A 15,877-nucleotide genomic window follows, 5' to 3' on the forward strand; every position below is an offset into this window, starting at 1 on the left:
GGCTGGCAAACGGCCACGGTCGGATGGTGCTTTTTACGTGCCACTGGCATGGAGGCCAGATGAGGCTGGCAACGGCCACGATCGGATGGTGCTTTTTACGTGCCACTGGCATGGAGGCCAGATGAGGCTGGCAAACGGCCACGATCGGATGGTGCTTTTTACGTGCCACTGGCATGGAGGCCAGATGAGGCTGGCAAACGGCCACGGTCGGATGGTGCTTTTTACGTGCCACTGGCATGGAGGCCAGATGAGGCTGGCAAACGGCCACGGTCGGATGTGCTTTTTAAGTGCCACTGGCATGGAGGCCAGATGAGGCTGGCAACGGCCACGATTGGATGGTGCTTTTTACGTGCCACTGGCATGGAGGCCAGATGAGGCTGGCAAACGGCCACGGTCGGATGGTGCTTTTTACGTGCCACTGGCATGGAGGCCAGATGAGGCTGGCAACGGCCACGATTGGATGGTGCTTTTTACGTGCCACTGGCATGGAGGCCAGATGAGGCTGGCAAACGGCCACGATCGGATGGTGCTTTTTACGTGCCACCAGCATGGAGGCCAGATGAGGCTGGCAAACGGCCACGGTCGGATGGTGCTTTTTAAGTGCCACTGGCATGGAGGCCAGATGAGGCTGGCAACGGCCACGATCCGATGGTGCTTTTTACGTGCCACTGGCATGGAGGCCAGATGAGGCTGGCAAACGGCCACGGTCGGATGGTGCTTTTTACGTGCCACTGGCATGGAGGCCAGATGAGGCTGTGCAAACGGCCACGGTCGGATGGTGCTTTTTACGTGCCACTGGCATGGAGGCCAGATGAGGCTGGCAAACGGCCACGGTCGGATGGTGCTTTTTACGTGCCACTGGCATGGAGGCCAGATGAGGCTGGCAAACGGCCACGATCGGATGGTGCTTTTTATGTGCCACCGGCACGGAGGCCAGATGAGGCTGGCAAACGGCCACGATCGGATGGTGCTTTTTACGTGCCACTGGCATGAAGGCCAGATGAGGCTGGCAAACGGCCACGATCGGATGGTGCTTTTTACGTGCCACCAGCATGGAGGCCAGATGAGGCTGGCAAACGGCCACGATCGGATGGTGCTTTTTAAGTGCCACTGGCATGGAGGCCAGATGAGGCTGGCAAACGGCCACGATCGGATGGTGCTTTTTATGTGCCACCGGCACGGAGGCCAGATGAGGCTGGCAAACGGCCACGATCGGATGGTGCTTTTTACGTGCCACTGGCATGAAGGCCAGATGAGGCTGGCAAACGGCCACGATCGGATGGTGCTTTTTACGTGCCACCAGCATGGAGGCCAGATGAGGCTGGCAAACGGCCACGGTCGGATGGTGCTTTTTACGTGCCACTGGCATGGAGGCTAGATGAGGCTGGCAACGGCCACGATCGGATGGTGCTTTTTACATGGCACAAGCATCGAGGCCAGTCGGGGCGGCGCTGGCAACGGCCACGTTCAGATGGTTCTCTTACGTGCCACCGGCACCGGTATCACAGCTCAGGTCCAACATCTTACACTTACCCTACAATGTCAGTCTAAAACTAAACAAGCATATAATTGAAATCTTGAAGCCATAACATAATACAGGATTAATTCAAAACAATAGGAATGAATAAAGCATTACATTTGGCAAAATAATCTGAATACAAACAGTTAAAGGATAGGAGGAAGTTATCCTCAAACCAGAGACGTAATACCAGTGATTCCAGTGCCGGTGGCACGTAAGAGAACCATCACGTGGCCGTTGCCAGCGCCGCCCCGATTGGTCTCCATGCTGGTGGCACGTAAAAAGCATCATCCGATCATGGCCGTTGCCAGCCTCGTCTGGTCTCTGTGCCGGTGGCACGTAAAAAGCACCCACTACACTCATGGAGTGGTTGGCGTTAGGAAGGGCATCCAGCTATAGAAACACTGCCAGATCAGACTGGAGCCTGGTGCAGCCTTCAGGCTTCCCAGACCCCAGTTGAACCGTCCAACCCTTGCTAGCATGGAAAGCGGACGTTAAACAGGCCCTATCAGGTCAAAATATTTTACTTCATCATCATCATCAGAGAGATTGTCAAGTCCTCAGCAAAACTAAAAGAACATTCTCTATCATATGTGGTTTCCATTAATCTAAACCAACTGTCCAGAATGAACTTGGTATATTTTCTTGTGGCAGGCAACAGTAGTGTACCTTTCAGAAATGGAATGGAGAAATGGGATGTCAAAAGACACTCCAAAATTAGGGGAGAGCCTCTGAATAAGATCATATACAGGACAAAAACATCTTTAACCCTTTTGATACCAACCTGCCTGAAACCGCCTCTGGCTCTGTAATACAAATGTCTTGTTTTCATAAGTTTTGAATTAAAATCTTCCATCAAACCTTAGTCACAATTTATGTTCCTGACACTAGCTTAATAATAACTAAGTTATTTTACTAAATTCTTTGTTATATTTAAAATTAACTGAAAGAAACACAGAGCATCTCAAAATAAATATGGTAACAAAAGGTTTAAGAAGAGAAATAATCAGCAGAAAACATGAGAGAAGGAGACCTCAATGTGGTCGCTCTATATGCTAGAAATAATAGCCTTAATTTTCTTCAATCCACACCCTTTCAACTGCTTCTAATGTCCGTCTACCCAAATGTAGAGGTGTTTTTAACCCTTTCGATACCAACTTGCCTGAAACCACCTCTGGCTCTGTAATACAAATGTCTTGTTTTCAAAAGATCTGAATTAAAATCTTCTACTAAATCTTAGTCACAATTTCTTCTTAACACTAGCTTAATGATGACTACATTATTTTAATAATTCTTTGTTATATTTATAATATAATATAATAATAATAATTGTGTACAGTGCTCAGGTGCACTACAACTCATCTAAAGTGTATATATAATCAGGTGTAGTTTCGGCGGATTTCGGAAAGCATGAGGGCCTTAAAGGATGCAGTGTCATGGCAGTCAACAACTGACGCAGGCAGTTTATTCCATGCTTCAGCAACTCTGAGCGTGAAAAAATGTTTCCGAAAGTCATGGGAGCTGTGCTGTTTTCTGACTTTGTAGGCATGTCCACGTGTGTTAGACACATGGAGATCAAAAAGGTGTTCAGTGTTGTTGTTGGTGAGGTGGTTAATAACTTTGTGGGTGTTTACCAAGTCCATCGCCAGACGCCGGAGCTTCAGTGAATCCATGCCCAGGGAAACAAGGCGCTCAGTGTATGGTAGGTGTCTGATGGAGGGTATGCGTTTGGTTGCACGTCTCTGGACAGATTCCAGGAGGTCAATGTTTAAAATTAATTGAAAGAAACACAAAACATCTCAACAGAAATATGGTAACGAAAGCGTTAAGTACTTACATTCTTAATGATCTTCAGGGTTACTGCTAAAGTTATCCATTCTCTTGCATGAATTCCAGCTTCGACAAAGATTGTTGGATTACAGGAATTTCGGTAAAACTGAAGAAAGGAAAAATTTTCAGTTTGTTACATTTTATTTTTAAGTTGAAGAATACTTTTTTAATGTATATTCAGGAGAAGAACTGTAATACTTGTAACAATTTTGGTATGACGGTCACACTCATGATTTGCAGACATTTACATATGTAAACTAGCAGTATCGCCCAGCGTTGCTCGGGTTTGTAAGGGAAATAACTATATAAGCATTTTTAGAGAGTTATAGCAAAAAAATAGCAAAAAATGCATTAAAAATGAAAAAAAAATTATGGTAAATTTTTTTTTAAATCGTTGACTCATCGTAGACATTTTTAGAGAGTTACTTCCCTTATATAATAGCGAAATAATGCATTAAAATTTAAAAAATGATGGTAAATTTTTTTTTAAATCTTAGACTCATCGTAGACGCGTGCTAATACCCAGAAGGGCTCGATATGAATCACGACTATAAGATACCCAGTTTTGGTTAAACTGCACCGCAAAATGTGGGAGTAGTTAGGAATCTAAATCATAGGAGACAGACAGCACACAACCTCACTTTTATATATAAAGATTATATTCACACATCCACACCTGCTGTGCTTTCTATGAAATAACTAAAATAATTTAAATAGTTAATTAAATGAATAAATGATTAGACAATACCTTGACAGCCATGAGGTCCCTGCCTTCATAAGATTTACCATAAATCACCACTTCTGCATTAGGGTAGCTGCTATTGATTTCCTTCATGAACTCTGAATACTGTTAAAGAAGGGTAAACATTACATAATGAAACATAAATAACTCGTGGGTAAAATTTTGAGCATAAATTCTGTTGAGTTTGCCTTTTCACTTGATTTAGACTAAAATGTGAAGACGCAGGGTGGAAAGCAGAACATTTTCCAATCGAAGCCGGATGTAGAGGGTTCGTTGGACACAGTGCGAGACGGCTGTTGTTATCGCTGTGGGGCGACGTCAGCAGCTGGGTGCGTTGACCGGAAGTTGGGGCAACCGGAAGGGGCAGCCGTGAGGCGTACGCAGGGAGCGGGGATTTCGGCCTTTCAAACGAGGGTCGTCGAGGTGTTTAGACGTGTGAAGACGTTGCTAAGGTTGGGTGAAGCAGCTGCTATCTTTAGCATTCAGGTCGGGGCTGTGACGAAGGATCCGTTACCACTGAAGGGTCCCTATCAGAGCGAAGAGAAGGTAGGTGCTTTTATATATCAACTATCTCGCACACACCACAATCGCTAGGCCTAACTCATCGTAAAGTCAATACCACCATGACCGATATCCAATCTACAGTGGAGAAGGCTAGCCACTGGATTTGGTTAAAAAGAGACGATGAGCGATGGCTAGAAGAATATTGAGCTTTATTTGATAACCAGCTGATCTAGCAATCACCATCATCATCATTGTTTGACCGTGGTCGAGACAATGGAATTTACCATGCTACGCCAGACTTCACGGTCCATCATGGCATTATGGAGGTCCTGTTGCTGGATGCCTGTATCCAGGGTAGGAAAATGTGCGCCCCCTGGTATCACGAGCAGATGGCTTCCAGAAGAGAGGAGTAGAAATTGCCTTGTTTTCAGCTCTACAACAATGTCCAGCAAACTGGACTCTCTTACCTTTCACAAGAGATGACACAGGTGGTAGTTTCCCATATATTTGCATTTTGGTTGGATGATGCTTCCACGAGAGATTTTGTGCTCTCATAAGGAGGCGAGTGTAGGTTCCATCCAACTGCCTCTCAAGCTTCTTTGATAACGTCCAGGTTTCTGAGCCATAGAGTAGAATTGGTTCGACTGTGGCTTTGAAGATTTTTTTTTTTGATCTAGCAAGTGGGGCCTCATATCAGTGAGGGGGGGCCGGTGAGTATTGATGCCGTCGAGAGGTAGGTCCCGAAACGGCGCGCATTCTCTCCTGATGACCCCATACACTTGCTGGCTTCCGGTATGCGGAGTTTTTGACTGGTAGCACTTGCAAGTGCAAGTTGCTTGCAAGACATCCATCACGTCAAAGTAGTCTGCAATATTTGCCATGGATAAGGACAAAGAGCCAACTAGAAATTTTGCATTAAACTTGAGAAGTCTGCTCTAGGAGACATTGAGCATGCTTTGGCAAGCTTACAGTGACGAGGCATTGGGTCGTACGTATGGTTTGAAGTGGCAGAAGAACGTCCCTGGAAAACGATGAGATGTCTGGACAACCTGCCATGAATGTCATCCTGGACATACTCTTTGCTCTTTTACTCTTTTACTTGTTTCAGTCATTTGACTGCGGCCATGCTGGAGCACCGCCTTCTAGTCGAGTAAATCGACCCCGGGACTTATTCTTTGAAAGCCTAGTGCTTATTCTATCAGTCTCTTTTGCTGAACCGCTAAGTTACGGGACGTAAACACACCAGCATCGGTTGTCTAGCAATGGTGGGGGGACAAACGCAGACACACAAACACATATACATATATATATATACATATATACGACGGGCTTCTTTCAGTTTCCATCTACCAAATCCACTCACAAGGCTTTGGTCGGCCCGAGGCTATAGTAGAAGACTCTTGCCCATGGTGCCACGCAGTGGGACTGAACCCAGAACCATGTGGTTGGTAAGCAAGCTACTTACCACACAGCCACTCCTGTGCCTATACATATATATATATATATACGACGGGCTTCTTTCAGTTTCCATCTACCAAATCCACTCACAAGGCCTTGGTCGGCCCGAGGCTATAGTAGAAGACACTTGCCCAAGGTGCCACACAGTGGGACTGAACCCAGAACCATGTGGCTGGTAAGCAAGCTACTTACCACACAGCCACTCCTGTGCCTATACATATATATATATATATATATATACGACGGGCTTCTTTCAGTTTCCATCTACTAAATCCACTCACAAGGCTTTGGTCGGCCCGAGGCTATAATAGAAGACACTAGCCCAAGGTGCCACGCAGTGGGACTGAACCCAGAACCATGTGGTTGGTAAGCAAGCTACTTACCACACAGCCACTCCTGTGCCTATACATACATATATATATATATATACGACGGGCTTCTTTCAGTTTCCATCTACTAAATCCACTCACAAGGCTTTGGTCGGCCCGAGGCTATAGTAGAAGACACTTGCCCAAGGTGTCACGCAGTGGGAATGAACCCGGAACCATGTGGTTGGTAAGCAAGCTACTTACTGGACTGCGATTAGTTAAACTAAGCAAAGTAGAAATATAGAAATCTAGAAAAACAGAAGTGGCTGTGTGGTAAGTAGCTTGCTAACCAACCACATGGTTCTGGGTTCAATCCCACTGCGTGGCATCTTGGGCAAGTGTCTTCTGCTATAGCCCCGGGCCGACCAATGCCTTGTGAGTGGATTTGGTAGATGGAAACTGAAAGAAGCCTGTCGTATGTATGTATATATATATATATAAATGTATGTGTGTGTGTGTTTGTGTGTCTGTGTTTGTCCCCTGTCGATGCTGGTGTGTATTTACGTCCCCGTAACTTAGCGGTTCGGCAAAAGAGACCGATATAATAAGTACTGGGCTTACAAAAAATAAGTCTCGGGGTCGATTTGCTCGACTAAAGGCGGTGCTCCAGCATGGCCGCAGTCAAATGACTGAAACAAGTAAAAGAGTAAAGAGTAAGAGTATTAATTTAGAGAGGGAAGATCTACAGGGGTTTCCTAGTCACAGTGATTAATCGTAGATTTAGGTGAATTTAGGTTATAGCAAGTACAGTATTGTGTAAGAAGTACATTTAGTACATGGTTATTCTATTCATTTGTTTATCTATTATATATACTGATATATGGGTGGCAGATTATGTTGTGTAAATTGCGTAACTGTTATGGATTACGAAACAGCTGTCAAATAATAGAATAAGCATTAATTCTTTTTCCTCGCTCAATTATAAATATATATATATACACTACTGTCAGAAATTAATTAGCATCCTTGATTTGCTCTTCACTCAAGGTATGTGCTGTCACCTAGTGGCCATATCTCGAACTATTGCTTTGTTGCGAGTTCACTGTTGCGCAGAACGATGACGTAACTTTGTTTGCAGAGCAGTTTGAGAGTCTACAGCCTTATGATGTTGACATAGCAGTGCAACAACAACTTGGAGTGCGGATGCAGACAAATCTTCCTTTGTTTAATAGATATAGGTAGCGCCTCGCAAGGACCGAAATCACACCATACTAAGATTTCTCATCGCGTAAGACGTTTTGAACAGCTCATAGGTTAATTGATTTAACCTATTTAATGTAGAAATTTGAGAAGTGCTAATTAATTTCTGACGCAAGTGTATATGTGTGTGTGTGTGTGTATGCATGTATGTGTATCTCTCTCTATATAAACGGCAGTTTGTCTGTGTGTGTTTCTGTGTGTCTGTTTGGTTGTACCCTCACCCTGACCACGGCTTTCAACCGATTCTGATGAAACTTGACACACACATAGCCCAATGTCATAATTCAAAACTAACACAGCGAAAATTTTGAAAAGTTCCCCCAGTTCTGAAAAAAAATCGATAAATTCGACATGGGGGTCGAGAATCAGAAACACAAACCACAGACTGTCTAGGGGACGCAACTCCACCTTTTTTAACTAAAAAAAAAAATTTACCATCATTTTTTTCCATTTTTTTGCTATTTTTTGGCTATAACTCTCTAAAAATGCTTTATATTTATTTCCCTTACAAACCTGAGCAACGCCGGGCGATACTGCTAGTGTATGTATATAATACAAATAAGATTCAGTTGAATTACTTTGATAGGTTTCGGCCATTATTGGCCCAGGCCATGTCTAACTTAATAGCACCACCTGGTGCACTTAAATTGAGACATCTTGTTAGGTCGGAATAATATTCACACCCAACAATATTAAGTGGATATCAAACTTGGTACATAAGTATCGACCGATAATAATATCCTTGCAGTGTATGTAGGCAATAATATACAAACTACTAAACTGTAGTAGTTTGTTTTTATTCCCGTGCGATGAGTCCGACCCCTAGTTCAGGGCTTGGCCCCTATAACCCTTATTCCATTATCTGGGGTTAGATTTTATATTGTCTATAGCCCAGGCTTCTTTGTCTGCTCTTTCTTCTCCATGGGAGAGTTGCAAACTTTTTTCAATTTCCAGCAGTTTTATTTTCAGGCAGGGCTTTTCACTGCTTTCAATTTGTTTGTTTAGGTGATTTGAAACTTTTATACGCCGTCTCTCTGGGGATTTTGTTCTTGTGTACAGTGGCCTTTCTCTCCGGGACAAATTTGCAGCATATGTCTTGCATTATCTTCTACATTGTGGCACTATTTCTTTACTACCCACAAAGGGATTAACACAGATGGGACAAACAAGGACAGAACGTAGCGGCAGACGAAATACCTATTTCTTTACTACCCACAAGGGGCTAAACACAGAGAGGACAAACAAATGGATTAAGTCGATTTTATCGACCCCAGTGCGTAACTGGTACTTATTTAATCGACCCCGAAAGGATGAAAGGTAAAGTCGACCTCGGCGGAATTTGAACTCACAACGTAGCGGCAGACGAAATACGGCTATGCATTTCGCCCGGCGTGCTAACGTCTCTGCCAGCTCGCCGCCTTTATATATATATATCATGCCACTGCCATATTAAAAGCACCCAGCACACTCTGTAAAGCGGTTGGCATTAGGAAGGGCATCAAACCATAGAAACCAAGCCAAATCAAGATGGAACCTCATGCAGCTCTCCAGCTTGCCAACTCTGGTCAAACCGTCCAACACATGCCAGCATAGAAAACAGACAGTAAAGGAGATGAAGATGATCTCACAAACCACACACACACACACACACACATATATACACACACACACACACACACACATACACACACACATACACACACACATACACACACATATACACACATACACACACACACATCACACACACATACACACACACATACACACACATATACACACACACACATACACACACATACAAACAATACACACACACACACACAACACACACACATACACACATACACACACATACACACACATACACACATACACACACACACATACACACACACACATACACACATAACACAACACAACACAAATACACACACATACACATAACACACACACATACACAACATACACACACATACACACACAACACCACAAACACACACACATACACACACATACACACACACACACAACACACACACACACACACACACACACACAAATAAGATGATAGTTTTATTTTTGAACGTTCAGACACCATAAGAATGGCAGAAATATTGGGTAAATTACGCTTACAAAATGGCAAAAATTGTCAGGAACCAGTCATGGGTTTGTGTCCCATAGCTGGTTGCTTACAAATTTTTCTGCTTTGTAAGGGTGGTTTACCCAATATTCCTGCCGTTCTTGTGGCATCTTGGCGTTTGAAAATAAATTATCATCTTATTTGTATTTATATACACATTTCGACGCTTTTAAGAAAGCAAATGTTAATTTGTTTATAATCACACACACACACACATATAATATATTATTAAAAAATATATGCATATATATATATATATATATATATATATATAGATCAATAAATGGTGGGGTTGTGTTGACCCAAACAACACATGCTCTTAATCCCATTGGATCCTAATACCTCAAGGTAATTTTTTCGTGAACAATCATTAAACTCAAGATACACAACGAACTCACAATGTATCGGAGAACTTATTTTTTAATTTTTGTACATTCTTATTATTATTCTTTTGCAAAAAACAATGCAATTTTCTCTTTTTCCCCTTTCTAATTTTTAAAAAACTTTTTTAACATAAATATTCTTGACAAGTCATACAATGACGAAAACCGGTTGAATAAATATATATTTATATATTTTATCAATTTCTCATTTTATTAAAATTTTCTTTCATTTGAGCATTCTGCATTTAAAAAAAAAAAAAAAAAAAAAAATTTTCCTTGCTATATATATATATATATATAGGCTGGTGCAGCCATCTTGTTGCCAGTCCTTAATCAAATTATCTAACCCATGCTAGCATGGAAAGCGGACATTAAGCGATGATGATGATATATTTATATATATATTCTCTCTCTCTCTCTGTATATATATATATATATATATATATATATATATATATATATATATATAAATATATAAATATTCTATATCTCTCTCTTTCTCTCTTTTACTTGTTTCAGTCATTTGACTGCGGCCATGCTGGAGCACCGCCTTTAGTCGAGCATATCGACCCCGGGACTTATTCTTTGTAAGCCCAGTACTTATTCTATCAGTCTCTTTTGCCAAACCGCTAAGTGACGGGGACGTAAACACACCAGCATCGGTTGTCAAGCAATGCTAGGGGGAGAAACACAGACACACAAACACATACACACACATACATGTATATATATATATACATATATACGACAAGCTTCTTTCAGTTTCCGTCTACCAAATCCACTCACAAGGCATTGGTCGGCTTGGGGCTATAGCAGAAGACACTTGCCCAAGATGCCACGCAGTGGGACTGAACCCGGAAACATGTGGCTGGTTAGCAAGCTACTTACCACACAACCACTCCTGCGCCTATATATATATATATGTGTGTGTGTATATTATATATATATATATATATATATATAGAGGCGTAGGAGTGGCTGTGTGGTAAGTAGCTTCCTTACCAACCACATTGCGTGGCATCTTGAGCAAGTGTCTTCTGCTATAGCCCCGGGCCGACCAATGCCTTGTGAGTGGATTTAGAGACGGAAACTGAAAGAAGCCTGTCGTATATATCTATATATAGTGTGTGTGTGTGTATGTTTGTGTGTCTGTGTTTGTCCCCCCTAGCATTGCTTGACAACCGATGCTGGTGTGTTTACGTCCCCGTAACTTAGCGGTTCGGCAAAAGAGACTGATAGAATAAGTACTGGGCTTACAAAGAATAAGTCCCGGGGTCGATTTGCTCGACTAAAGGCGGTGCTCCAGCATGGCCACAGTCAAATGACTGAAATAAGTAAAAGTAAAAGTAAAATATATATTCATGCACACACACACACACACACACATACATTTTGGGGAAAGAGAGAATAAAGAAAAGAGAACCGAACAGAAAAGTGAAAGAGAATGACAAAGAAACAATGTCCAGTGTATACTTACCTCCTGCACAGTAAGATAGTGATTGGTGTCTATTCCATTATGTCCAGTTTGACCACTGAGCACTTCGTCTTTCCTAATTAAACTAGGGAAGAAATATATGTATATATATATAAATATGTATGTATACTCTTTTTATGGCAGACACCCATAAAATTATTAACCATCTTACAAACAATAACTCTGAGCACCTTTTCAAACTCCACCCGTCTAACACCCGTCGACATGTTTACAAAGTAAGAAAACAGCACAGCTCCCATGACTTCAGGAAACATTTTTTCATGCTGAGAGTTGCTGAAGCATGGAACAAACTGCTGGCATCAGTTGTTAGTTGTTGGAGCACTGCATCCTTCAAGACTTCCATGCTTCCTGAGATTTGCCAACACTGCACCTGATTTTCTCCCCTCCATACACACGCAAGCATGTATCTGACTCATACACGGTTCACTTCCCAGACATTTGTACATTACTGCATATGCAGACACCCCTAAAATTATCAACCATCTTACAAACAATAACTCTGAGCACCTTTTCAAACTCCACCCGTCTAACACCCGTGGACATGTTTACAAAGTCAGAAAACAGCACAGCTCCCATGACTTCAGGAAACATTTTTTCACGCTGAGAGTTGCTGAAGCATGGAACAAACTGCCGGCATCAGTTGTTAGTTGTTGGAGCACTGCATCCTTCAAAACTTCCATGCTTTCTGAGATTCGCCAACACTACACCTGATTTTCTCTCCTCCATACACACACAAGCATGTATCTGACTCATACACGGTTCACTTCCCAGACATTTGTACATTACTGCATATGCAGACACCCCTAAAATTATCAACCATCTTACAAACAATAACTCTGAGCACCTTTTCAAACTCCACCCGTCTAACACCCGTGGACATATTTACAAAGTCAGAAAACAGCACAGCTCCCATGTTGGAGCACTGCATCCTTCAAAACTTCCATGCTTTCTGAGATTCGCCAACTCTGTTCACTTTCCAGACATTTGTACATTACTGCATATGCTTCATATGCACTTTATCAGGTTATATATCAGGTTATTAAGAATAGAATGTCTGATTTTCTTATGCACCAAGTTTGACAGTCATTAACTCTAATGTTTTATCCTGACAACTCCTTTTTTTACAACATCATCACTTTTCCAAATGCATTTCATGGTGTCTGATTATATTGTGAGTTTTCTCTTGTAAATCAATTTTTGTGAACCCATGGATCATCATCATCATCATCATCATCATCGTTTAGCGTCCGCTTTCCATGCTAGCATAGGTTGGACGGTTCAACTGGGGTCTGTGAAACCGGAAGGCTGCATCAGGCCCAGTCTGATCTGGCAGTGTTTCTATGGCTGGATGCCCTTCCTAACGCCAACCACTCCGTGAGTGTAGTGGGTGCTTTTTACGTGCCACCTGCGCAGGTGCCAGACAGAGCTGGCGAACGGCCACGAACGGATGGTGCTTTTATGTGTCACCGGCACGGGGCCAGGCGAGGCTGGCAACGGACACGAACGGATGGTGCTTTTACGTGCCACCAACACGGGGGCCAGACAGAGCTGGCACGCGGCCACGAAACGGATGGTGCTTTTACGTGTCACCGGCACAGATCATAAATTTGTGTTGTTTATGAATATGAGTTCTGTCATGGAACCAATGCATCCCAGACAGCTTGAAACAACAATGTGGTGTTTGGTGCAGATGTGGTGAATGGGTGCACTGAATGTCGATGACTCGAGAAGATCCAGTCTGGTGACTTTACTCTTGAAAATCATCCCCGTGGTAGACCTGAGACCAAGGTGGATAACGATGAGCTGGAAACTGTAGTGGAAATGGATACATCTCAAGCTGCATGTGAGCTAGCTGCAAGGTTTGTTGTTTCGATTCCAACTGTATTGGACCATCTGAAACAAATCAGCAAGGTAAAGAATCTGAACAAGTGGGTACCACATGAACTGAATGAGCATCAAATGAGACACACCGTCTTGAAAATTGCTGTTATTTGCTGTCACGGCATAAAAGTGAACCCTTTTGCATCATATTGTTAGGTGTGATGAAAAACGGATTCTTTTCAACAATAGCAAGCATCATGTATGGTGGTTGGATAGAGACGAAGTGCCAAAACCCAATCTAAAAAAGAATATTCACCAAAAAAAAGCTAATGGCATCTATTTTGTGGTCCAGCACTGGTGTCATCCACTACAGCTTCATGAGACCTGGTAAGTCAGTTACAATGGATGTATACTCTTTACTCTTTTACTCTTTTACTTGTTTCAGTCATTTGACTGCGGCCATGCTGGAGCACCGCCTTTAGTTGAGCAAATCGACCCCGGGACTTATTCTTTGTAAGCCCAGTACTTATTCTATCGGTCTCTTTTTCCGAACCGCTAGGTGACGGGGACGTAAACACACCAGCATCGGTTGTCAAGTAATGCTAGGGGGACAAACACAGACACACAAACACACACACACACACACATATATATATACATATATACGACAGGCTTCTTTCAGTTTCCGTCTACCAAATCCACTCACAAGGCATTGGTCGGCCTGGGGCTATAGCAGAAGACACTTGCCCAAGATGCCACGCAGTGGGACTGAACCCGGAACCATGTGGTTGGTTAGCAAGCTACTTACCACACAACCACTCCTGCGCCTATACATCAACCAATTGGATGAAATGATGACTGAACTTGCAACGAAACAACCAAGATTGGTCAATAGAGACAGACTAATTCTCTTGTAAGACAATGCTTGACTACATGTTGCACAAACAATGCTAATCAAGTTACAAGAACTAAAATTGGAAGCACTCTGTCATCCACCATATTCACCAGACCTTGCATGAACTGACTATTATGTTTTCCAGGCATTGGACAACTTTTTGCAAGGAAAAACTTCCAATCTGAAGAAGCTTCAAAAACGGTCTTTTGTGATATATAGGGGTGGCTGTGTGGTAAGTAGCTTGCTAACCAACCACATGGTTCCGGGTTCAGTCCCACTGCGTGGCATCTTGGGCAAGTGTCTTCTGCTATAGCCCCAGGCCGACCAATGTCTTGTGAGTGGATTTGGTAGACGGAAACTGAAAGAAGCCTGTCGTATATATGTATATATATGTATGTGTGTGTGTTTGTGTGTCTGTGTTTGTTCCCCTAGCATTGCTTGACAACCGATGCTGGTGTGTTTACGTCCCCGTCACTTAGCGGTTCGGCAAAAAGAGACCGATAGAATAAGTACTGGGCTTACAAAAAGAATGAGTCCCGGGGTCGATATGCTCGACTAAAAGGCGGTGCTCCAGCATGGCCGCAGTCAAAATGACTGAAACAAGTAAAAGAAAAAAGAAAGAAAGATTGATGTATATGTATATATATATTTATATATACCACCATCATCATCATCATCATCATCATCATTATTGTTTAATGATCGCCAAATCTGATCCCTTGTCGTTTCCTCAGTCACTTCCTCAATAGCATGATATATAGAGAATACCAAACGAGTTCCCTATGGATACCATATTTATTAAAACGAGTGACTTGTAAACGTATCTAACTCGCTTTCGCTCGTTAGATACTTTTACAAGCCACGAGTTGTAATAAATACGGTATCCATAGGGAACTCGTTTGGTATTTTATTTATTACACACGAATAAACGACCATATTTTATTAACCCAATAACTAAATTCTTCACATCGTGTTGAAGCGCGCATGAATACAGCTTGATTTCACGTCAGTGACGTCACAATGTGTAACTATAAAAGATGTCATGCCGCAGGAAGATAGTCCGACTTTATAGCGCTAAGTTTTCAGGTGAAATGACTGATAACTGATGACTGTTTAACGTTTTGTTAACATTCAAGTTCACGTCCAAGAAATACATAACACACGTGAAAGTAATGAATGAAGTTTAGTTGTAACTTATGAATGACAAAAGTAGTGCCGTCACCGTGACCTCGGGTCATCACCATGGATTGACCAATCAGAAGCAGCACTCACAGTATCTGACATATGTTAGATACCAAAAATATCTCAAAGTTTTCTCACTCACATGTGTGTAATATATATATATATATATATATATATATATATATAACTATATATGTATGTAAATATTAGTTATCGCCATACTAATATGGCATTCTTATAAAAATAAGAAAAAAGCTGACCGCTTATTAGCTCCATGAGGCCATCGCCTTAAGTTAGCTATTTGATACACAAACTGTATCCATATAACCTTCGAACA

At 42.3% G+C, this 15,877-nt stretch overlaps 1 protein-coding gene across 1 annotated transcript in view; it reads right to left on the reverse strand.

Moving 5' to 3' along the window:
* Positions 1-15,877, reverse strand: part of LOC115226688 (carboxypeptidase B) — a 38,279-nt gene that overhangs the window by 16,995 nt on the left and 5,407 nt on the right. The window contains exons 2-4 of the mRNA XM_029797703.2: positions 11,625-11,706; positions 4,098-4,196; positions 3,357-3,455 (exon numbers count right to left, since the gene is read on the reverse strand). Of these exons, the coding sequence (XP_029653563.1) occupies positions 3,357-3,455; positions 4,098-4,184 (186 nt within the window). The 5' untranslated portion in view covers positions 4,185-4,196; positions 11,625-11,706. The remainder of the gene's footprint in view (positions 1-3,356; positions 3,456-4,097; positions 4,197-11,624; positions 11,707-15,877) is intronic.

The sequence above is a fragment of the Octopus sinensis genome, linkage group LG30 (assembly GCF_006345805.1).
Source record: "Octopus sinensis linkage group LG30, ASM634580v1, whole genome shotgun sequence".
Taxonomy (NCBI): domain Eukaryota; kingdom Metazoa; phylum Mollusca; class Cephalopoda; order Octopoda; family Octopodidae; genus Octopus; species Octopus sinensis.